General features: G+C 57.0%; 1 protein-coding gene across 7 annotated transcripts in view; it reads left to right on the top strand.

Annotated features, from left to right (window-relative positions):
* Positions 1-23,494, top strand: part of SBNO2 (strawberry notch homolog 2) — a 48,737-nt gene that overhangs the window by 22,451 nt on the left and 2,792 nt on the right. For 3 of the 7 annotated variants that reach the window (XM_036032104.1, XM_036032105.1, XM_036032106.1), the window contains exons 5-26: positions 10,549-10,710; positions 12,315-12,398; positions 12,657-12,786; positions 13,217-13,371; positions 13,634-13,767; positions 13,844-13,934; positions 14,017-14,159; positions 16,205-16,323; positions 16,689-16,794; positions 17,222-17,375; positions 18,264-18,440; positions 18,946-19,043; positions 19,733-19,815; positions 20,214-20,405; positions 20,686-20,855; positions 21,335-21,466; positions 21,952-22,087; positions 22,217-22,329; positions 22,457-22,528; positions 22,609-22,717; positions 22,897-22,971; positions 23,057-23,200. In XM_036032104.1, coding sequence (XP_035887997.1) covers positions 10,549-10,710; positions 12,315-12,398; positions 12,657-12,786; positions 13,217-13,371; positions 13,634-13,767; positions 13,844-13,934; positions 14,017-14,159; positions 16,205-16,323; positions 16,689-16,794; positions 17,222-17,375; positions 18,264-18,440; positions 18,946-19,043; positions 19,733-19,815; positions 20,214-20,405; positions 20,686-20,855; positions 21,335-21,466; positions 21,952-22,087; positions 22,217-22,329; positions 22,457-22,528; positions 22,609-22,717; positions 22,897-22,971; positions 23,057-23,200 — 2,779 coding nt within the window. Of the gene's footprint in view, positions 1-5,897; positions 6,517-10,548; positions 10,711-12,314; positions 12,399-12,656; positions 12,787-13,216; positions 13,372-13,633; positions 13,768-13,843; positions 13,935-14,016; positions 14,160-16,204; positions 16,324-16,688; positions 16,795-17,221; positions 17,376-18,263; positions 18,441-18,945; positions 19,044-19,732; positions 19,816-20,213; positions 20,406-20,685; positions 20,856-21,334; positions 21,467-21,951; positions 22,088-22,216; positions 22,330-22,456; positions 22,529-22,608; positions 22,718-22,896; positions 22,972-23,056; positions 23,201-23,494 lie in introns of those variants that run through there. The other 4 variants (XM_028519303.2, XM_036032109.1, XM_036032108.1 and 1 more) reach the window with 4 other exon arrangements.

Below are 23,494 nucleotides of genomic sequence, written 5' to 3'. Positions count from 1 at the left end.
TCACAAGAGGGAGGCAGGAGGGTCAGAGTCAGAGATGGAAGAGGCTGCACTGATGGCTGTGAAGACAGAGGAAGGGGCCACGAGCCAGGGATGTGGCACCTCTAGAAGCTGGAAAAGGCCAGAAACGATTCTCCCCTGGAGCCTCCGGAAGGACCGGCCCTGCCTACACGTGGGTTTAGCCCCGTGAGACCCATGTTGAACTCTTCACCTCCAGAAGCATAAGGTAATAAATGTGTGTTTAAGCCAGGAAGTTTGCAGTAATTTATTACAGCAGTGAAAGGAAAACGATACACCATGCAAATCCTTTGTGTGGCCCACAGCACACTCTAGAAGTGTTCCCCACTGTTGTGTAAATCAGGAGGAATTGGAGTGAAAAATCTAGAGCTGGGCTGGGGGCAAGGGGTAAGTATAAACCCGTAGTCCCTAATATACCTCCTGGTAACTAAACTCGATTCCCAAGCTGCCAAGTTTCCTCTTGGCGGCCAAAACAAAAAGAACAAGGAGATAAGCTATGTGACTCCTGTTACATGCAAGGAAAAAGCTTCTCCTAATTTCCCTTTGGGGCACAGAGCAATTCCCCCAGGGTCAGCATCTTGTCCCCACCTCCACAGGGAATGCATCCAGACCTGTGGTTCCCTGGCCTGTGGTTGGCCTCAGCCCTGGCTTTGCTGTGTGTGAGGTCTTTGCTCCTCTCCTGTCTCCTGGGATGAATCATGGAACCCCAGGTGTATTAGGTTTCTCCCTTGATTCCACACATGAGCCTACCCAGGCCCAGGATCATTGGGGACAGGTTGGCTCTGCCTCCAAGGGCCCCCATGCTTCACAGGTCCCAGCCTCGAGGATCTTGCAGTCCAGATGCCTCTGAAGGCAGCTGTGCTGGGTGTATCCCCCCCACCACCCTGTCCTCCCCTGGGCCTGAGACTAGGTTCCAATGTGCCAAGGGCTGCCTTCAACTTTCCAGACACCTAGGCTGTCTGGAAAGTTGAGCTCTGATGCTTTTTATTATATGTTTGAATGTTTTCACAACAAAACAAATTTTAAAATATTTTAGAGCCCTGGCTAGTGTGGCTCAGTTGGTTGGACATCATCTGCAAAGCAAAAGGTCGCCAGTTTGATTCCCGGTCAGGGCACATGCCTGGGTTGCAGGTTTGGTTCCCGGTCTGGAACCTGTGTGGTCAGGGACTTGTATGAGAGGCAACTGACTGATGTTTCTCTCTCACATTGAAGTTTCACTCCTTCTCTCCCTCCCTTACTCTCTAAAAAATAAATATATATTTAAAAGATATTTTAGATGTTCAGAAAAGTGGCAAAAACAGTATTGAGAATTCCCAGCTGCCCTCCTTCACCCGGCTCCCATGCACATCACCATCTTGCATAACCGTGACCTGTGTCTTACAGGGCAGAAATGAGCCTGACTCAGCGCTTGTGACAGACACGAGTGCCAGGTGAACACTGAGGTCTCTGAAGAGCATTGGTCGGTCGTGGGTTTGCCTGGGAGCCTCTGGCTGAGGCTAGGGCTTTGTGCTTATGGCACGAGCCCCACAGACCTTAGGACACCTTAGTCTGCCTTAGGACACTGTCTTCTGAGGCCTTGCTATTGATATGCCTCATTGCCAACAGGATTGACCTTGACCCCTTTTGGGGCAGCTCCCACAGATCCCTCCACTGCCCGCTCTCAAGCTGCTACTTCTCCGGCTCATCCTTGGACAGACACGTGAGGTCGTGCAGGTGTGCTGGCCCCTTGTGGTGGGGGCAGGGATGGCCTTATCATTTGTCAGTGGGTGTCAGCTACAGCACTTGTGACTGAGGCATCCATCTGGCAGAGAGTGTTTTCCTCGCTGGTCCAAGGACCAGCTGGCATTCTGTAGGGACAGCTGTCCCCTCCCTTTAGCTATTCAGTCATTCATTTATATCAATATGGGCTACGATCAGCCAACATCAGGATTATCTGCTTGGGATTTCCTGTGTTTGTGTGTGTCCCTAGTGGAACACTTCCTCCCTTGCAGCCACTCGGGCTGGCCCAGACTCAGGCTGTTCCTTCCCTGACTTGGCCCTTGTATCACTCACCTCCGCAAGGAAGAGCCTCCTCTCCTTCCGACCCTGGTTGGCACGGAGCCGCTCAGGCTCCAAGTCTCAGGCTGGAGATCTGAACAGCTCAAGGGGCTCACACTGGAGTGTGCTGAGTACTGGGTGTGTGAGCATGCAGCTTTTCTTTGTCATTTATTTTTCATTGATATACAACCTGCACATCAAAGGATTCAGTGACTGTTAGCATACCCACTGTGTTGGGCATCCTTTACCTCTGTCTTCTGCCAGAATATTTCATCACCTCCAAAGGAAATCCTGTCCCCATCAGCAGTCCCCCTCCCCATTTCTCTCCCCCAGTCCCTAACATCCTTGAATCTATTTCGTGTCTCTGGATGTGCCTGTATTGGCCATCTCCCATAAATGGAATCACACACTGTGGCCTTTTGTGTCTGGCTTCTCTCCCCAAACGTTATGTTTCCAGGGTTCATTTGCACTGTAGTGAGTGTCAGCACTTCACTCCTTTTCAGGGCTGAGTAATGTTCTGTGTGGATGGACCACCGTGTGTTTCTGCATTCATCCACCAGTGGGCATGTGGGCTGTGTCTACCTGTCGGCTTTTGTGAATCCTGCTGCTATGAACATCATGTACAGGCCTTTGTGTGGACGTGTGTTCCAGATATGGCTGAATCTGACTGGGGGGGATACTTGGGGACATGTCAGGTCAGGATTGGCGGTGAGGGACTCACCGTTCAATCTCAGCATTCCATCTCCCCTGCCTCCCCACATGCTCATTTCCTATAGCAGGCACTGCCCTGACATCTTCTCCCAAGGCCACCTGGCCCCCTAACATATTGGCCAGGCTCTGGGGATGACTCTTTTCCCATGTGCTAAGCACCCCACACACAGGCAGCATGGCGTCTTGGGGCTTCTTGGAAGCCAAGATTAGGTCATGGCTCAGAAAAATACTTCGCAAACTCTCAGCAACTCCCTCCTTGGTGAAGGACAGGTGGCATCGCCTGCTTGGCATGCAGATTCCCCAGAGGTCTTTGCTCACCAGTGGCTTCTTAGCAGTTACCAATATTGGCAAAAAGACAGCGTGAGATTCCTTCTCACAGGAGCCTGTTGGTTCATACCCAGCCACGGCCAGGAACTCCTCCAAGGTCTGTGCTGAGGGCCACCGGCCAGAACACCCCCCACTGTGGTCTGTGCCAAGGGCCAGAACCTTGTGGGGGCAGTAGTGTGAGTGCATCCTGAGGGTCTCTGTGTGGAAGTTGGGCCACTTAAGCTCCAGAGAAGGAGGCAAGGGAGGTTTTGGAGTCTGGGGGGTGTCCCACAGATTCTGCAAAAGTCCCCCGGTCAGGGTCCAGCCCCTCCTGATTGCAATGCCAAAAAGTGTTCAGGGGTGGCATGCTGCTGAGGCCACTTGGCCCACACCAGGCAGCCAGCCCTGTGATGGGCTGACAGCAGAGCTTTCTGGGGGGGAGTTTTAAGATCGTGAGGCTACCCCACCAAAGTATCTCAAACTGGGCAGCTTAACACCATAGAGATGAGCACCCTCCCAGTTCTGATGGTAGATGTCTGAGATCAAGGGGTCGAAGGACTGCCTTCCCTCCAGAGGCTTCATGGGGCGGGGCAGCGTCCTTCCTGCCTCTCCCAGCTTCTAGGGGCTCTGGACATCCTAGACTTGGGGCCCCATCGCTGTAGTATCTGCCTTTGTCTGCATGTTGTTTCTCCCTGTGTGTCTTTTTCCACACCTCTCTCTTCTTAAAAGGACAGCAGTCAGTGCGCTCGGGCCACCCCACTCCAGTGTGACCCCATCTTCCTAATTATACCTGCACAGGCCCTATTTCCAAATAAGGACCAGTTCATAGGTTAGGACTCAAACCTGTCATTTTGGGGGACACAACTGAGCCCTCAACAGGGACATCCTAGCAGTGAGGTGTGCCTGAGGGGGCCTTCAGTGTTTTCCCTACCCCTCTGCCCAGCGAGTGCTGCTCACTCCCTGGCCTTAGTTTAACGTGCTATAACTTGAGGACAGATGAGCTACCTGTAGCCCAGGTCAGTGGTGGCCTGAGACCTCGAGTGTGTAAAAGAAACTGATGAGACAGGTGGAGAGGGTAAGGGATGAGACCCTCAAACAGAGGGGGAGGCTCTCAAGAAACCAGGGCCTCTGGGCAGCTGCTCCACAGGGCCCGGCTGCACTTATGGGGCTGGAGCCACTGCCATCCATGTCCTTGGGTGTGGCTCTCACCCACACTGGAACCCAGAGCACCCATCTCACCTCAACCAGGGCCTGTGCCCAGACCTGACTTGGTACCTTCCCACTCACCTATCCAGTCCCTTTGCAGACCCGCAGCCCATGGTTACCAGGGTGGCAGGGCCACTGGCAGGCCAGGCTGGGGGGTGGATGAGGTGGCCAGGTGCCCAGTGGATAATGACTTCTCCAAGCAGGGTCCCCTCCTTTTTCACAGACCCCCAGCCACACCTTGGCTTCCCTGTCTCCTCAGGGTCACCTTTGCCAGTTGGTCAACCATCTGGTGACAATATAAAAGGGACAGAGTCAAAGTTGACTAGCAAACTTGAGTGGCAACTTGACAAATTTTATGTCCAATAAACCTAGTAATAAAAAGATTGTTTCTAAAATTATTTTGTTATTATGTTTTCCTGTCATTAAAGATTCCAAAAAATTCTTTTTTAAATGGAGATAAAATTTGCATACTTTAAAATTCACCCTTCTAAAGTATATTCACAGTGTTGTGCAACTGTCACCTCTGTCTTTTTCTAGATTGTTTCTTTCCCCCCAAAAGAAGCCTTGTCCCCCTTAGCAGTCCCCCCATCCCCTGACAACCATTAAGCCACGTCCTGTCTTTGTGGATTTGCCTGTTCTGGACATGTCACATAAATTAAATCACACATCATGTGGTCTTTGGTATCTGGCTTCGCTTACTGAGCATGATGATTTCAAAGTCCACCCATGTTGTGGTGAGTATCAGAGCTTCACTCATTTTTATGGCTGAGTGATATTCCGGCATGTGGGTGGACCACATTCGTCCACCGACGGACATTCGGGTTGTTCCTGCCTTGTGGCTGTTGTGAATCCAGCCTCAGTGGACATGCGCACACAGGTTTCTCTATAGGCGTGCTTGCATTTCTCTTGGCTGGACACCTAGCAGTGACATTGCAGGGTCACGTGGAAACTGTGTGGGCTTTGGAGGAACCATTTGCTGTTTTGCAGAGACACAGACACCTGTCATACATTCTTACCAGTGTGTTGGAGGCTCCTATTCTTCCCTGTCCTCTCCAGTACTTGTCCCTGTCGTCTGTTTGAGTCTAGCAGTCCCTCAGGTGTGCAGTTCGTCTCACGTATGACCTGCCTTTTCCAGTATCCTTGTGGTGTCAGGTGTCTTCATGAGCTCTCTGCCATGTATGCACTTTTCCTCCCACCCATGGTGGTTACAGCCTGGCAGGGCACCGCACAGCAGCTCTCTTCGTTCCTGGGGTCCATGTTACCCTGGCTGTGTGGGGGGACAGGATAAGGACTGCTTCAGTGGCCTCATTGGACTGTGGGGTTGGACCCCATAACCACTCAATCATTCCCATGGGGTGGGTACCTGTGCCTAGGGCCCTGAAACCACAGGGCATGATGGTTTTACGTATCCTGCCCACCGTCTGTTCCTGGTCCTAACCCTGTGTTGGACCGAGTGAGGCAGGAGCTGGTGGGGTGTGGAGGAGGAGCAGGGCTTTGGGGGCAGGGGAAGTCCTTGGCAAGTCTGGAGGATAAGGAGCAGAGTGAGTCTGAGTGCCCGAGAAGAGGACCTCCAGGTGGAGCCCAGCACGGACAAAGTTGCCTTGGTGCCCAGGAGGGTGTAGGGAGACACGGAGGAGTGGGGTGGACCTTAGTTTCCTCCCTGTGTCCTGGGGCCTGTGCCCCTTAGAATCACTGCTGCAGGCATGTCAGGAACAGCAGAGGGTCCTTACCAGGCCCAGCCAGCAAGGGGTGAGGACCAGGTAGAATAGAACCCAGCTGTCTGGGGAAACGGAGGCAGGGCTGGGAGGAGCTGCCTGGCATCCCAGTTTGCCCCCAGCATCCCATCTGAACCCTGAGTGCCTGCAGAGGGGCCTGGCCACTGTGGACGGGGCACCCGGGGATGGCAGGGTACGACCTGGCGGGCTGGTGCGTTGTTGACAGCGTCTGTGGCTAGATTCCGCCCTGTACAGTAATTGTCCCTGCACTGCCAGTAATCGCCCTGACTTACCAGGCAGGCATCATTTCCTGAAAGTCAGCGGCCTTAGGGGAAGTAGGCGCTGGTGGTGACTAAACCAACATGCAAATGCAGCCGAGCTGGGGCTGAGAGCAGACCTCGGAGCTGGCTGCTGTCTGCCGGCCCAGCGCCCAAGGTCATGAGGGAGTGCTCCTTCGAGGGGACCCACCGGCGGCCACGCCATGTCCCAGCTACAGTTCTGGTTGCAGTTTGCAGAACTCAACAAGGTAACACTCCCGCTGGGCCTCAGGGTAATCTGGCTCCCTCCCACCTGGCAGGGACCTTCAGACCACCTTCTGAGGGCTGCCTGGACCCATCAGACCCCGAGCCCCTCCCTTCCTGGCTTCTGTTGGCTTTTTGGCAGTGACGCTGAATTTGTAGGAGTTTTCTGAGAACTGGTGGGGACGTGGGGAGGGACCACGGCGGCGGCACCACAAAATGAAAGTGCCTGTAGCCAGCGGGAGGTGGGAGGGGCTGTGCCTGAATGCCTGCAGTCCCTGCTCTGGTCCGGGTGGCCCTAGTGTTGGACCTGAGAGTCTCACGGGCTCTGGGGTGTCCGGGGGCACCCATCAGAGTCTCTGCCAGCAGTGGCAGACCTGGTTTGGGATTGGCTCTCACAGGCAGGTAGGAATGAATCCCTGTAACAACTTTCCCTAGGGACCCAGGTAAGCACCAAGCCCCTGCCTGGAGCAGTGGAAGAACCCATTTGAAGGTCATTTCTGGGGTCTGCTTTAGCTAGGAGGGGGTTGCTAAGCTGCTGCAGCCCCCTTGGGGGAGGCCCAGAGCTAGGTCAGGGGTGGAGGGCCATCCTGTCCCATCCTGCTGGGCTGTAGTATGGGGGAGGGGCACTGTGTGGCAGCTCCAACATGTCCTGCCATCCCCTAACCTAATCCCGGGGTCCCTGAAATGTTGCAGATACGGTAACTGCAGCAGGTGACCCCACGCTCTCCTGGCCCCTCAGAGCTGTTGGAGCAACCAGCCGGCTCCCTCCCCACTCAGGCTGCAGCAGGAAGAGCAGTGTGGGGGTCTGAGGTCTGGGGAGAGGTGCTTTAGGTGGGAACCTCGGGAGGGCAGTTCTGGGTTTGAGTGGTCTTGGGGGTCTGCTGATGTCTGCTGGGAATCAGGTCCCTTCCAGGAAGGGTTCCCTTCTCACCTCTGTCCAGCTCCCCACCCTGCACAGGGGATGCAGCTGGAAGGATCCCTGGGAGCCTCACCTCCCCTGATACCTGGTGACCTTGTGAGGCCCCTCCTTCCTTTGCCCAAGAATTGAGGGGCCCCCACTTTACTAGCTGCTGGTCAGGATGTCTGGAGGCAGTGTCCCCGGAGTGGGTGGGGGACAAGAGCGCCTACTTTCTTAACAGATGATATATTTTAGAACAGATTTAGATTTCACAGAATCATTGTGGATGGTATATATGCTCATGTCCCCCTACCCAGTCCCCCTGTTCACACCTGGTATCACTGCAGTACCTTTGTCACAGCCGATGAGCCAGGACTGAGATGTCATTAATAACTGAAGTCCATATTTACTCAGCTTCCTCAGTTTCCCCTGATGGCCTGTCTCTGCCCCAGGACCCCATCAGGATCCCAGGTACACTGTCATCACATCCCCTTAGACCGCTCCGACTGAGTTGGTTTCCCTCCTTTCTTATGTGGACGCCTGGTGCTGTGTGTCTTTACAGGACGTCCCCAGTCAGGGTTTTCTGGTGTCTTTCTCATGATTGCACTGAGGAATGTGCCCTGCTCATTTGTCACATCGTGGTCCCTGCTGTCCCCAGGGCTCCTCCTGGCTGATGTTGATCCTCATCTCCTGGCTGATGTCGATCCTCATCTCCTGGCTGTGGTGCTAGTCAGACTTCTCCACTGGGAAGTCCCCTTCCCGTCCGCCGTCCCCTCGGGTAGGGGTACCTCTGCACAGCCACCTTCTGCCAGGGCCATTCTCCCTCCCCTGCCCCCCAGGCCCTATCCACCACTCAGGGACCATTTAGCCTCCATGAAGCAGAATCACCTCTCAGCGACCCAGGAGCTAGTGTCACTCTGTCTAGGCTGAGGCGGTGCCACCAGGGCATGCTCAGCTGTGGCCCCAGAGGGATTTCACCAAAGACGTGGCTACCTCCACCTGCACCCAGACCCCACCCTGCCCAGCCTGCAGGCGTTTCTGGGGTCTCCGCCTCTGTCACTTCACAGGGACCAGGTAGCAAGACTTAGAGCCTGGCCTTCCTTGGCATCATCTGCCAGACTTGGGCTGGGTCACCTCTGAGCCCCGCTGCTCTGGGAGGGGGAGAGCCCAGGGGAGGTCCGGCCTCAGGGTTGGCAGGGCCAGACTTGCCCATGGTTGCCTCGGGTTGCCTCAGTTCTCCCGAGATAGCTGCGCTGGCTTTTTAAGTTGCCTGGCTCTTGTGTGAGTGGGCCGGGCTCCCAAGAGTGTCAAGGTGTGCTCCCTCCAGCTCTTGCCTCTGTCCTGGAACTCGGGGCTTTTATAAATCTACACAGGCCACCACTTGTGCCTGGTGACTGAGCTGCTCCTGCCTTCCACTAGGTAGCCGAAGTCCCTGCCTCCTCCCCTGGACCTACCCAGGTCACAGAGTCTTGCCTGCTGGAAGCAGTGGGGTAGTCTGGGTCTGCCCTTCCCTTACCCCCACATGGGTCCAGGCTGCTCGCAGCCAGGGGCAGAGGTGAGGACAGGCCTGGTGGTCTGAGCTCCCTCCTTGCATACCACAGGAGTGTGCAGCTGGCTCCTATGGCTCCCCGTGCACCTGGGTAACCATGGCTCTGGAGGATGGTAGGAGGCTCAGACAAGGCCCCCAGCCTTACACTAGCTAGCTGACTTGGCCAAGGGTGGTCTTTCCTGCCCGTCCCCTGACCCCTGGCTAGCACCAGGACAGATGTCCAGCAGGTGGGCAAGACTGAGGCTCCTGCATCCACCCCTCCCTGGAGAGGCCACTGGGAAGACCCCCGTCCTGTCTCCTTCTCATCCATTCCCTTGGATGAGCCTCTTTCTGGGGCTCTGTATATGCTGGTGTCAGAGTCAGAGCTTTGGGAAAACTGATGGGGTTGTCTGCAGATCCCCTCACCCCCAGGAATAGGGATCTGAGTCCAACTTAGATTGCTGAGAGGGGAGTTCCAGAAGCATGGGCCTCACAGGGCCATGGGGTAGACCTACCAGGTGCTGACCAGGTGCTGGCTGACACCTGGGTCTGCTAGCTATGGTGTTTCAGGTGCATGAGAGTGGGCTCCAGGGTACCCTTCCTCCCTGGAGTCCACTGAACTGAGCCCACAAGGCCCTGAGACCCCCACCCTTCAGCTCACTCTCCTTTTTTCCTTTATTGATTGGTGGGACACAAGTGCAGCGTGTGTCCTAGCACACCTGGCCATGGCTCTCCAATGCCTCTGACGTGTAAGTGGTGCACAGGGTCTGGAGCTCCAGGAGGGTTGCCCTGCCTGGACCCTTGGGGTGGCCTCTGCCAAGACCACTGCCAAGGCCACTGGCCCCACCTGCTTGGGAAATGCTTCCACAGATGGACTGAAATGCTTGGGGCCTGGTGTCAGCGTGACCGGGACTCTGTAGCCTCAGAGGGCAGGCTGGAGGGGAGGTGCTCATCTGGGAGGGCTTGTGGGGCTTTCTCCCAGTAGTGTTGGCTGAAGGCAACTCCCATGCTCCCTCCCCAGCTCCTGGGCTTTTGGGGCCCCTGTCTGTAAAACACACTCACTGTTCTCTCTAGGTGGCGGGTGCTGCAGGGGAGTCTGGTTGGTAGCTCTCTCCCCACCAGTCCAGTACCCAGTCCAGTTCCCAGTACCCCACATGTCCCTATGTCCAGTGCAGGCTAGGCACGTGCAGGCATTCAGTGCCTCTGCCTAAGTGATAGGGGTGTGGGGGCAGCACCAATGCCCCTGGTGTTGTACCAGTTTTCTTTAAATTTAGGTTTATACACTGTGTGTAACCTCTATGAAGCAGGCCCACAAGTGTACAGCCCCTGAGTCCTGAGACATTCTTACCTGGTGTCACCTCCTCCACAGGAATGGGCCAGGGAAGGTGGGGAGCAGGTGTCACCTTCTGGTGTCACCTCAGTGGAGTCAGTGCACAGCTTGCGGGGTCCAGCCTCTCTCGTGAGTGTTGTGTTTTCAGGGCTCATCCACGCCACGGCCACCGTCAGAGCTTTGTTCCACTCGAGTCTGGGCAGCAATCCCCCCCATGGCCGGCCGCCGTGTACCTGTCACAAGTCTGCCCCAGCCTTGCCCTTACCTGGCCTGTCTTCCAGGAATCCTCGTACCTCGATGACCTCTCCAACGCCTCCATCTTCTCCTCATCTGTGGACTCCCTCTCGGACATCGCAGACACCCCTGACTTCCTGCCCGCCGACAGCCTCAGTCAGGTGCCCACCATCTGGGACGTGAGCACCGGCCCCTCCGCCCATGACAAGGTCAGTTTACCCTGAGGCCTCTGGGCTGGAAGGAGGATCAGGGCAGTGCAGACACCGATGAGGCTATTGGTCCGGGACCCTCATGTGTCCTCTATGGCCCAGAAAATGCGAGGGTTTGTGGGTAAATCTCCTATGTTGGGCACCCTCCTCCTCCTCCTGTGTAAGTGGTATCTCAGCCAGGCACCCCTGCCCGGTGCCTTTGGTGGCTTGGTCTCCACACCCTGCTCTGTGCTGGACCTGCTGGGGAGACGGGGGTCTCCAGGATATGAGTGAAATGTAATATCTCATGGTTTTCACCCAGGGTGGTCCTGCTCCCAGGGAACACCTGGCCATATCTAGGGATATCTGTGGTTGTCACAACTGGGGGTGCTCTTGGTGTCGAGCGCATGGGAGCCAGGAATGCTGCTCAGCCCTTCATAGTGTTCGGGATGGCCCCACAGAGAGTGACCCAGTTTCAGTTTCAGCTGTGTCAGGGGGGAGAGAGACCTTGGGCTAGCTAAGCGTAAAGTCACGTGATGAGATAGAAAGGCAGTGGGAATCCCTCTGTAGAGGTCACTTTGGGGCTAGGGGCTGGAGGAGGAGTTGTTGGCCAGGTCAGGTGGCAAGAACAGCTTGTGCAAAGAACCCTGTGACAGGAGCTAGTCTGATGTGTCCCAAGGTCAGTGGTGGGCCCTGTGCCTGGCCAGGTAGGAGCCAGGAAGTGAGGCCAGTCCAGGAGAGTCATAGGTGAGCAGGTTTCTTAAGTATGCCAGGCCCAGACTCCAGTACATGCCCAGGACCAGGCAGTAGGGGCACCCGGCATGAGCCTGGCAGGGAGACAGGGAGTGCCCTCCAGGGCAGCCCAGCGAGGTCCCTGCCTTTGGCAGCCTCGGTGGACAATCCAGGCCCATCCCAGCATCTAGGCAAAGGAACCAAATGAACATTGGCATCCCCCACACCTCCCAGGGCGCTCGGGAAGCTCCTGGTCCCTGGGAGGAGGAAGTAAGGGCAGCTGAATCCCAGCGCTCGTACCGTGCAGCACTGTGCAGCGGCCAGCCCACACGCCGGGAACCCTGACTCAGCCTTCTGGGAACCTGGCTGAGGCTATTTGTTTTTGTTAATTAAAAAAAAAAAGTGGAGAGGGACTTGAGCATAGGTTTCTGACTTCCCTTTTATTTTCTTTTTTAAAAAACTTTGGCCATGTTCTTAGCCTTGGGAAACAGCTGGAATCATAAAGCCAAGTTGGTTCACGTGACTAAATCCCCTGGTGACCCTCGTCCCTCTGAAACCATAAATGGCACCTGTGGTCAGGAGTGCCCAGGACTCATAGTCATTGGTCTGGGACAGTGGGTCTGCATAGGGCTGAGGAGGATGAGGATGGCCACGTGTTACTTTCATGAAGCATGTTTTGGAATCACACAATAGGTCTTGGCCACCAGACCCCCGGAAGAAGGCCTGTCCTCAGCCTATACCTCAAGGCGAGGGTCTTTCACCAGAACCAGCTGGCAGGCAACAGGAAGGAGGCAGAGGGGCATGAGGTCCAGGCTGGTGGTCCTACCGAGGTGCTTCCTTGGCACGTCCAGCCTGCAGGCTCATGTCCACCCACCCCTTCATCTCTCTTCCAGTTGTTCCTGCCCAGTGGTCCATTTACTGGCCTCGAGGACCCTGTGTCCGCCCTTCCTAGCACCCCACTTCTTGTCAGCTACCAGGTGAGCTGGGCCCCTTTCCTAGCTCTGCCTGTGCCTCCTGGGACTAAGGAGGGCCATTCACACTCAGGCACGTGCTGTGCGTTAGACCCTGGGCTGGTTTAGAAGGGTCTGCCCATTTTACAGGTGGGGAAACTGAGGTCCTGGGAAGCATCATGTTGGGAATGGTAGTTGGGCTCTCTTCCCACTCTTCCCATCACTGGGCTGGCTGGTGGATCAGGTCCCTGCCCTTTAGGGGAGGCTGGCCTTACTGGGCAACAGGACTGTCCCCACCATGAGAACACTGGTCTTCAGTCTCAGAGTCAGCCAGAGGAGGAGGAGGAGGCAGAGGAGGATGAAGCAGAGGAGCTGGGCCACACGGAGATCTACGCGGACTACGTGCCATCCAAGTGTGAGTACATGGCCTCCCCTGGCTCCCGGCATTTGGGAGGAGACCCCTGGAGGACACCCCCAGCAGGTGACCACAGTTGTGGACATCCCTACTGGGCCTCAGGGCTCCTGCAGGTGGGCACTCAATTCTGGGGTCCCTGAGCAGCAAAGCGGGGCCTGGTAGGGATGGAGGGAGGTGCAGTTCTGTAATTCTGGTAGTAATCCAGAACTTGCCCAAAACCGAGGTGGAGGCGGCTCAGAGGGTATGATGAAAAGTAAGCCCGCCTCTTCCAGGCCCAGCTTCCTCCCTGACCAGGGAGGGTTTTATGGGTCTGCCCCACTCTGTGCAAAGTACTGATAGGCCCCCTCCCCCCACCCTGCTCTGCTGGGCCCATCCTGGCCACACCCCATCCTGGTCCCATCCAGCTGAGACCTTGATTCTGCCCCTCCAGCCAAGGTCGGGAAGCAGCATCCAGACCGTGTGGTGGAGACCAGCACGCTGTCCAGCGTCCCTCCACCAGACATCACCTACACCCTTACCCTGCCTGCCTCAGACAGCGGGGTTCTGTCTGCCTTGCAGCTGGAGGCCATCACCTATGCCTGCCAGGTAAACCTGGAGTCTCCCACCTGACCCTGTCCTCTGTTGGGGGTGTCTCAATGCCCTACTTGACTCTGTACCTCATGGGGGACGTTCAGTGTGCAGTGCCCACCCTACCTTTTCCACGTGGAGGTGCTTTGGTGCCCATCTGACCACACACTGCATGGGGGTTGTCTCAGTGCACCACCCACCTCTGTACCCATGAGAGGTTTCCAGTGCCCACCTGACCCCATCCCATGTGGGGGTCCTGATCACTGCCCCACACCCGCAGCAACATGAGATCCTGCTTCCCAGCGGGCAGCGGGCAGGCTTCCTCATTGGCGACGGTGCAGGTGTGGGCAAAGGGCGCACGGTGGCTGGCATCATCCTTGAAAACTACCTGCGGGGCCGCAAGAAGTCCCTGTGGTGCGTGTTCCCCTGGCACGTGGGTTGGGTGGGGTTGGTGGAGGATAGCTGACACCCATCAGCCCTCGCCCCTTAGGTTCAGTGTCTCCAACGATCTCAAGTATGATGCAGAGCGTGACTTGCGAGACATCGATGCCCCTGACATCTCGGTGCATGCGCTGAGCAAGGTGGGTGGGTAGCCCCCTCCCTGTCCCCCAATGAGGGGTCCTGGTGACCTGCAAGCATGCCCATGCCCACTCCTCTCCCCAGATCAAGTATGGTGACAACACTACCTCAGAGGGCGTCCTATTCGCCACCTACTCCGCCCTCATCGGGGAGAGCCAGGCTGGTGGGCAGCATCGCACGCGAATCCGGCAGATCCTTGAATGGTGCGGGGAGGCCTTTGATGGTGTGGTATCCTGGCCAGTGGGAGGGGTGGGAAGGGAGGAGGAGGCAGCACAAAGGAGAGGGGGGTGGAGGGGACAGGAGCAGCAGAGCACCAAGGGTGGGAGGAGGAGGGAACTGGAGCAGTCAGAGAAGGGGGAGGAGTCGGCAGCTGAGAGGAGGGTGGAGTAGCTGAATGGGTGGGGTTCGGGGCAGGGTCAAAGGAGGAGCTTGAGAGGCTCCCGGATCTAAGGAGGCTGGGAACATTGTCATCCTGGTGTGGGAGGACTTCCTGTCAGAGGTCACAGGACTTGGGTGGCTCACGGAGGGAGCTCCCTCAGGGGAAGCTCCCTCTCCGTGACCGCTGCTCTCCACCCCTTGCAGTCTAGCCAGGCCTCCTGTCTCCAGCTGGCAGGACTGTGACCACAGACTCTGGGTGGTGTTTGGTGGTGGGAAGATGCCACCTGGGCAGAGGCAGGGGGTGCAGAGCCCTTCCTCCTCCTCCTGTCTCCACCCCAAGATTTTGGGGTTTCTCTATCTTTTCCTCCTTCTCTCTCAAAACTTGGATACTTGGATGACTTTGTCTTCTGCTACTACTAGACCAGAAAAGCAAAGAATAGGAAAGTGGCAGCAACAGCACAGTTTAACACGTTTGTTTACTTTTGCAAATCCCAGCCCCCTAGGCTCACCCCTCAAGTGAGGCACTGAGTGGGAGGCCCTCAGCTCCTGGGGATTTGTGCAGCAACCCCCCCCCCCCCAATCCCAGGATCTGCCCCGGGCATGGATGTCTCTCCCCACACCCCTGCTGTGCAGCCCTGGATTGGCTGAGTGCTGGAGGTGTCCTGCAGGAGCTCACCCTCCTGTGCGTCCCCTCCCCAGGGTGTGCCCCATGTGCCATCTCACGTTAATGTTCTCCCCACCTGAGCCAAGGTAGGTGTGCTTGTCACTGTGTACCATGCTGCTCTGTTCTGTTCTCACTCAGCCATTTCCCCGTCACAGGGGCATGCCTGGGGTTTCCAGTCCCTGTGTGATACATAGTCCAGTGTGAGCCCATCACCCCTTCTCACTGTGTCCTCGGGGCCGTTACAGAAGTGGGGTGGCCAGCTCTGGAGCTCCTAGTCGCAGTCAGAGATAAGAAGAGGGACATGGGCCCAGTGTGCCCAAAGAAGAAACAAGGTTATTGGTGTGTCCTGGGCATGCACAGGACACCTCGCGCAGCCAGGGAAAGGATAGTATGAAAGAATACAACATTGACATCTGACCTCAAGGGGTAAATGCTCAGCCCCCAACTCACCTTTTCATTTGAATTCTGCAAATCCTCTGTCCGCCCTTTACGTGCATTTCACATGTACATGCGCACATCCGTGAAGACACATGCCTTGTTTTTAAAATAGGCCCATGATAAGCATGCTTGCCTGTAACTTTTTTTCAAATTATAAGAGAAAGTTCATTTAGAAGGTTACAGAGGTAGTAGAAGCGAGCCAGGGGGCTGTGTTGCCTCAGGAAACAAGTTACAAAAGTAAAACAAGGGCCCTTGGAACTTGACAGAGGGAAAGGCCAAGGTAACGCATCTGGAGGGAAGAAGAAAGGGGCTTGAAAGGCAAGGGCGGGTGTGCTCCCCAGAAGGAGATGCACGCCTGTAACTTTTTCCCCTTAAAATATTGAGAACTTTCTACAATTCGTTTCTTCAATATCTTTTTTTAATGGGATGAGTGTAGATTTGTACAAAGTCCTAGAGAGAGACCCCCAACTCCCCATGGGAAGTCACAGCCCACCTCTGTTACTCAGAGGCTCCCTTCTCTTCATGTTCCTTTCGCATGTCTGTATCAGTGTCATCTGTAAGGCCTTCACAAGGCCTTCACACACCACATTTCCTTTAGTAGTCATGTGGGGGCCTAGAGGTTGTTTCCCACTCGTCCTGGTGACCTTGCACACCCCAAGACCCCCACCCACCCACCGTCAGACGCGCCACCCCCCCCCCCCCGCCCCCCGCACATTGCTGAGCTCACCAACCAGGAAGGGGTAGGCTGGGATGATCATCTTCCAGAACAGTCCTTAACCCATGCCTGCCAACGATCGTGTTTGATGAGTGTCACAAAGCTAAGAATGCCAGCTCCACCAAGATGGGCAAGGCCGTGCTGGACCTGCAGAACAAGCTGCCTCTGGCCAGAGTGGTATATGCCAGTGCCACAGGTGAGGGGGGAGCTGCCAGGGGCAGGGAAGAAGCCTGATCACACATGCAATCATTGATTAGCAATCACTGATTGCAGCCATGGGGGTGGGGGGCAATATCACAAGTGCCATGTATTCAATGACCTCACAGCCTGGCCCAAAGGTGGAGCTCACTCTCCCCAGGCCAGCAATAACTTTCACACTTTGTGCATGCCAGCCCCTATCAGGGGCCAACTAGCTCCAGCTCCCTGGCTGTGGGCACTTTTCTAGGACCTTTAGGTCCCCATACCTGGCCCTTGGGTCATTTCCTGTGCTGTCTCTGTGATCCTCCCCCAACCTTGCTGGGTAGGAAGAGCTGATGCTAACTTCCACCCCTTCCCCTCCAGGTGCCTCTGAGCCCCGAAACATGATCTACATGAGCCGCCTGGGCATCTGGGGTGAGGGTACACCCTTTCGGACCTTTGAGGAGTTTCTGCATGCCATTGAGAAAAGGTGAATGCCCCTCGACAGGGGTGGTTGGAGAGCCACAAGGGCCCTGCTCGTCATATGCAGAGGCCTGGTGTCAGTGTGCCCAGTCCTCACCCTGGCCCACACTCCTTCAGCAACCAGATGGATCTTAAAACACAAATCCTACCCTTTCTCTGTCTAGTACTTTCTATTGTTCTAGGGAAAAGAGCCCCTTCCTGCTCTCCCTGCATCCCCCACAGCCCCTCCTTAGTCCAGGAAAATCAGACAGATGGGAGCAAAGGGTCTTTGCACCTGCTGTCTGCATTCCTTCTGTCACTTGGCCCTTCCTTGCTCTTCAGGGCTCAGCTCTGGGTGTCAGCCCCTCCATGGAGTGGCTCCATCACTCAGTGGGACTCAGCATGTGGTCAGCCAGGGCCCTGCCAGTGCTCAGGCATCCTGTCTCCATCCACAGGGGTGTGGGTGCCATGGAGATCGTGGCCATGGACATGAAGGTCAGTGGCATGTACATTGCACGCCAGCTCAGCTTTAGTGGTGTCACCTTCCGAATTGAGGAAATCCCACTGGACCCAACCTTCGAGCGTGTCTACAACCAAGCAGCCCTGCTGGTAAGCAGGGTGGCCGGGGGTATCTGACTGTGTATTTCCTCTTGAAATTACGCCCATCACCTTCAGCATTTGTCTTCAAAGACACTACATGGATTTGTCAGGTTACAGAAAGGAGGCAGCAGCCAGCGCACCTGCGGGGCTCTTTGGCTGGAGCCCAGAGACTCGTTTCTGTTCAAGGCAGGGATTCTTAAGTGACTGTAGTGACTTAAGAATGTGGTCCCCACCGCCCTCCCCATGATATCATGAGCACTTTGCCCCTCAGCTGTTTTCAGCATCCACGTCTCTGTTTGCTGTGGCCTGGCCCTAATCTTCACTGTCTCCTTTGTGTGTGATGGGTTCCCGTGTCCTCACTGTTGGATCACACCCACATGAGACAAACCCTGAGCATCGGCTCTGCCCGTGCTGTATCCTTGCCTCGGACCGAGACAGGGTCTTCTCGGTACGGCTGCCATCGGGACCAGGTCATTCTGTGGCGGGGTCCACCCCGGGCACTGCCGGCTGCTGAGCAGCATCACTGGCTCCTACCCACTCAATGCCAGGAGCATCCCCCAGCCCCCAGTTGTGACAGCCACAGATGTCTTAGACCTGGCTTAGTGTCTGTCCCCAGGGAACAGGATCACCCTGGGCAAGTCTTTTGTCTCAAGTGTCAAGAATCAAGTGACTGCTGGTTGGAGTCACTGCAGATGCCTTTTCCCTTGACTGAAATCATGGCCCATATGTGGCATCACATGTTTTGGTTTTTTACTGTTTCTGACTGCTCAGGTATTGGCAGAGCCTCTATGTTGCTCTATGTGTGACCCCCCACCCCCAATCCCACATTCCAGCAGGGTGGGGCTGGGGGACAGCTGGGCAGTAGCGAATTTGGCCTCGTGTGGCATGTCATTGCAGTGGGCCGAGGCCCTGGGCGTGTTCCAGCAGGCAGCCGACTGGATTGGCCTGGAGTCCCGTAAGTCCCTGTGGGGTCAGTTCTGGTCAGCCCACCAGCGCTTTTTCAAGTACTTGTGCATCGCTGCCAAGGTGCGCCGGCTCGTGGAGCTGGCCCAGGAGGAGTTGGCCAAGGACAAGGTGAGCTGGTGGCAGTGGTGGCTGGGCCTCTCCCCTACGTTTGTGTGCAGGGGGAGCGAGTGGGTGGATTTGGTATCAGTGTTGTCACAATCACAAATAAGCCCAAGTGTAACTAGGCTAAGTCCAGGAAGACAAGGGTGGGGACAGTGAACTGAGGTCCAGAAGGTTCTGGTCCTGCCTGACCCCAGCTCCCTGCAGCAGGCGGCTGGTGTGGCCTTGCCCTGGGCTCTCCACGTCCAGGGCTGCCAGGTCCCCAGAAGGAACCGACAGTAGTGAGGGGGTCTGGAGAGCTGAGGCCAATGGCAGCTGCCGTGCAGAGTTCCTTAGTGGGTCTGGTTGTGTGGGGGCCTAGCAGCCAGCCGGGATCCAAGGTGGGAAGGAGGGAGACACTGAGGCAAACTGGGTTTCTGGCTTCAGAGGCTTTACTGTGGGCCCCTCTAGAGCCATGCTCTAGAGCTATTGAGGGGGTTCCAAGCGGGCTCACTCCCACCTCACCCCCCCACAGTGCGTGGTCATCGGGCTGCAGTCCACAGGCGAGGCACGGACTCGGGAGGTGCTGGATGAGAAGGATGGGCAGCTTGACTGCTTCGTCTCAGCCGCTGAGTGAGTGATGCACTTGGAGACAGGCCGGGTGCCACTCCAGAGACCCCCTCACGCTGTGGCTTGCTGAGCCTCCCCAGCAGTAACCTGTTGCTGGGCCCTGCCCCAGGACTTCGCCCATGGGAGGCTGGCATACATTTGTGAGCCTCATCCTCAGGGACCTCAGACCCAGCTTAGTTTTAAAGCTGCAAAGGTTAACTGTCGGAGCTCAGGGGTCAGAGCATCACTGAAGTGTCCCAAGACTCCAGGATGAGGCTTCCGGGAACCCGTCTCACATAGGGATGGCGCTGTTTTAAGAAAGACTTCTCAAAATTTAGGGACTGACCCTCAGGGTCCCCAAAGCCCCAAGCCTCTCTTCCCAGCCCATTGTGAACGAGGGTCCAGCATGGCAGCCCCTCCTCTGGCTCCGCCCCCACAGCCCAGCATTGCCTTCCTTCTCCAGGAAGCCCCCAGGTCCACGCACCCACCCTACCTGCCCTCATCTTGGGAGTCACCGAATGTGTCCACTCCCTTGTCTCTCAGAGTTGGCCAGCTGCACCCAGCACCCCAGGCTACACCCAGTGCCTCACAACAAAACCCCCTTCTTGAGATTGTCCTTCAGACCTTACTGCACACTGCTTGGCGCCCCCTCCAGGTCTCCTGGCGGACAGCATGCTCATCCTCATAGTAAGGATAACCTCTGCTTCTCTCAGGGGCGTCTTTCTGTCACTAATTCAGAAGCACTTTCCTTCCACCAAAAGAAAGCGAGACAGAGCAGCAGGCAGTAAGAGAAAACGTAAGTGCCCATCGTGCCTGCAGCCTTGGCTTGTGGCCCTCCTGGGGCTCCCTCCTGACCTGTCTCCTGCTGCCTCTCTCGGTCCCTCTTATCTGAGCACCATCCCAGGTCAGCCAGTCACTCCCGCTGCTCCCTCTGCTTCAGGGGGTGCCCCTTTCCCACCGTCCACCTGCAAAGGAGGACTAGGGAGGAGTGAAACCACATACCACCTGCAGGGAGGCATCCAGGGGTCAACAGGCACAGGGTGCCCTGACTGCAGTTTCCCAAGAGAGCTGGTGGGGGCAGTCTCCAGCCACAATGCCCGCTTGTGAGTTGCCATGAACTGGCCCCTAAGTCAGACCCACACAGGGTAAAGGAGCAGAGCTGGGCCGAGATGACCCCTGGCTCCTCCCCTTCAGGGCGGCCTAGGGGCCGAGGGGCCAAGGCATCCAGGCCAGTGTATGACATGGCAGGCGTGATCCGAATCAGTGATGACAGCAGCACCGAATCAGATGCCGGCCTGGACAGTGACTTCCACTCTTCACCCGAGTCCCTGGTGGACGATGATGTGGTTATCGTGGATGCTGTGGGGCTTCCTGCTGACAACCGTGGTGAGGCCCGTGACCCAGGGTTTCCCTTCTTCACAGCTGGGGAACAGGGTCAGAGAGGGGAGGTCAGTGCCCCATGGCCGGTCCGCAGCAGAGCTGGGTACACACAGGCAGTCTGGGGTTAGGGAGAATGTCTGGGCCCCTATACTTCCCCTGCACCTGGCTGTCCCTGAGGCTAGAGGGAACCTCTCATCCTCAAGGACCCAAGGCTGAGTTCTACTGTGGGTAGGGTTATGGTCAGGTCACCTGGCTGGTCACCCCCCTGACCCTGCGGCCCCCACAGGCCTCCTGTGCCCCCCACAGCGAGACCCCCATGGACCTGGTATCCTGGAGCGGGTGGAACGGCTGAAGCAGGACCTGCTGGCCAAGGTGCAGGTGCTGGGCCGGGAGCTGCCAGTCAACACCCTGGATGAGCTCATCGACCAGCTAGGGGGCCCTGAACATGTGGCAGAGGTGAGCTCCGGAAGGGTTCCCATTAGGACTCAGACTCTGGTGCCCCCTGGTGGCCAATCCAAGTCCTGGCCAGCACTATGAGGTTGGGGAGCCAACTGCAGGGTCCTGCATCCAGTTGCGGGGTGTATGCCTACCTCCCACATCACCCCAACATGCCCCTGGGCCAGTGGGTTCTGGGTATAGTCTCAGGCGCTAGGCTGGACCCCCAAACCCTCGATTTTCTCTTCCTGTTCTCTCTTCCCACCCACACTATACTCTTTCTTATATGGGATGTCCCTGTGGTGTACCTCAGATCCTCTGTAGCCCCATGTGGCTGGTCCCAGGGCAGAGGTCATGTTCTGGCCCAGGGCCCACAGCCCTTCTCTTCACCCAAGGCAGAGGCTGGGTGGGGGGAGACACGGAAATTAAGGCACACGGGGACCAGCCCCTGTGCAGCCACACAGGCTGACAGCCTGTCCCTTGCTCCTGCCCTGCCACAGATGACTGGTAGGAAGGGCCGAGTGGTGTCCAGGTCTGACGGGACTGTGGCCTTCGAGTCTCGGGCGGAGCAGGGCCTCTCCATTGACCACGTGAACCTCAGGGAGAAGGAGCGCTTCATGAGAGGGGAAAAGGTAGGGGACATGGAGGCGGGTACCCCTGTGTGCCAGTATACGTGGGTGGGGAGGAAAAGCTTGTGAGGGCCTGCTAGATGGGAGATGCAGGGGTCCTGAGTCTTGAGGAGCTGGCCCCGGACCACTGATCACTCCAGCCCCATTGTGGCTGTGTGCACGTGAGTGTGCTTTGCTTGGGTGTATGTGCCCAAGGTGGGGGACCCAGGCCTCCCTGGCTGCCTTACCTTTACCCCCTGGTGAAACCCACCCGAAGAAACAGTGGGAAAGCAGGCAGTTGTGGGGCTGCCACCTCCTGCAGGGGTGACCTTGGGGATGGTCCACACTTCATTCAAAGCCCACATGGCCCCCACCCCATACAGTATGCTTCAGCTTGCTGTGTGGGTCACCTTAAACACATCAGGGTGACCCAGGGCATATGAGGTATGTGGGCAAGGAAGAGCAGGTACCACCTGCCCCACCAACCTGACCCATCCACGTCCCCCTAGCTTGTGGCCATCATCTCAGAGGCTTCCAGCTCTGGAGTCTCTCTCCAAGCTGATCGTCGGGTCCAGAACCAGCGGCGCCGGGTCCACATGACACTTGAGCTGCCCTGGAGTGCTGACCGTGCCATCCAGCAATTTGGTGAGCCCTGCCACTCCCTAGGACACCCTACCCCAGGATACCCAGGCCTTGCCCCTGTCCTGCCCCAGGCATGCCCTCGCCTTGGCCCCATCCCATCAGGGTGGCCCCTGAGAGCCCTCGTGTCTCTAGGTCGGACCCATCGGTCCAATCAAGTCTCTGCGCCAGAATATATCTTCCTCATCTCAGAGTTGGCCGGAGAGCGCAGGTTTGCCTCCATTGTCGCCAAGCGACTAGAGAGCCTGGTGAGTGGTCGGGCTGGGCCCAAGTGAGGTGGGCCGGGGTTGGTCATGGGGACTGTTGGGGGTCCACCTGAGGAGGGGAGTGGAGAAGAGTATGAGCAGTGTGTGAAGGCTCCCCCATCTCCGACAGGGGGCTCTGACACATGGGGACCGTAGAGCCACTGAGTCCCGAGACCTGAGCAAGTACAACTTTGAGAACAAGGTACCCAAGAGGTTGGGGGTTCTGGAGAGGAGGGGTCCCAGGTGCCTGAGCCCATCCTCTGACCTGGCCCTTCTGCTTAGTATGGCGCCCGGGCCCTCAGCTGTGTCCTCACCACCATCCTGAGCCAGACAGAGAACAAGGTGCCCCTGCCCCAGGGCTACCCAGGAGGGGACGCCGCTTTCTTCCGGGGTGAGCTGGGGGTGTGGCACATGGGGGTCTCCCTGGGGGACCAGTTTGGAGCACTGGGATTGTTAGACTGGATTTGTGTCTAAAGATCTCTCCAACGCCCACCAAAGGGACTGTGGTGGCAGAGGGAGCAGGGGCGGGCTAGGGCAAGGGGCACATGCAAAAGCCCTCTCCTCCTGCAGACATGAAGCAGGGCCTGCTATCGGTTGGCATCGGTGGGCGGGAGTCCAGGTCCGGCTGCCTGGATGTGGAGAAGGGTGAGTCCTCCTTACCCTCCAGGTGGGCTGGGTGAGGAGTGGGCAGGTGGAACAGACGCAGCCTGAGGCCCTCCTGCCCACACAGACTGCTCCATCACCAAGTTCCTCAACCGGATCCTGGGGCTGGAGGTGCACAAGCAGAACGCGCTGTTCCAGTACTTCTCTGACACCTTTGACCACCTCATTGAGGTGGACAAGAAAGAGGGCAAATACGACATGGGCATCCTGGGTGAGTGCCCCCAGGGGAGAAGGAGGGGCCTAAAGGAGCTGACCACCAGCACCCCAAATACCAGGCCCTCCTCACCAAGTACACCAAGGGCTGAGGGATCTCTTTACCAATAAAGCTTTATTCATAACTCTGCAGAGGGTGTAGACCCCTACCTAACTCCCCAGGACAGCCATGCAGAGAGCGACCCCAAGAGGCAGGCTGTCTGTCTGGTCACACCTGGTGTGAGTGACCTGCACATTGGGGTTGGGACCCCAGGCCACCAGACTGGAGGAGCTGCTTGCACTCCACGGTGTG

This window comes from Phyllostomus discolor, chromosome 8 (assembly GCF_004126475.2).
Source record: "Phyllostomus discolor isolate MPI-MPIP mPhyDis1 chromosome 8, mPhyDis1.pri.v3, whole genome shotgun sequence".
In the NCBI taxonomy this organism is placed as follows: Eukaryota; Metazoa; Chordata; class Mammalia; order Chiroptera; family Phyllostomidae; genus Phyllostomus; species Phyllostomus discolor.
The sequence above is the reverse complement of the archived record's forward strand: the minus strand, read 5'-3'. Positions and strand labels throughout refer to the sequence as shown.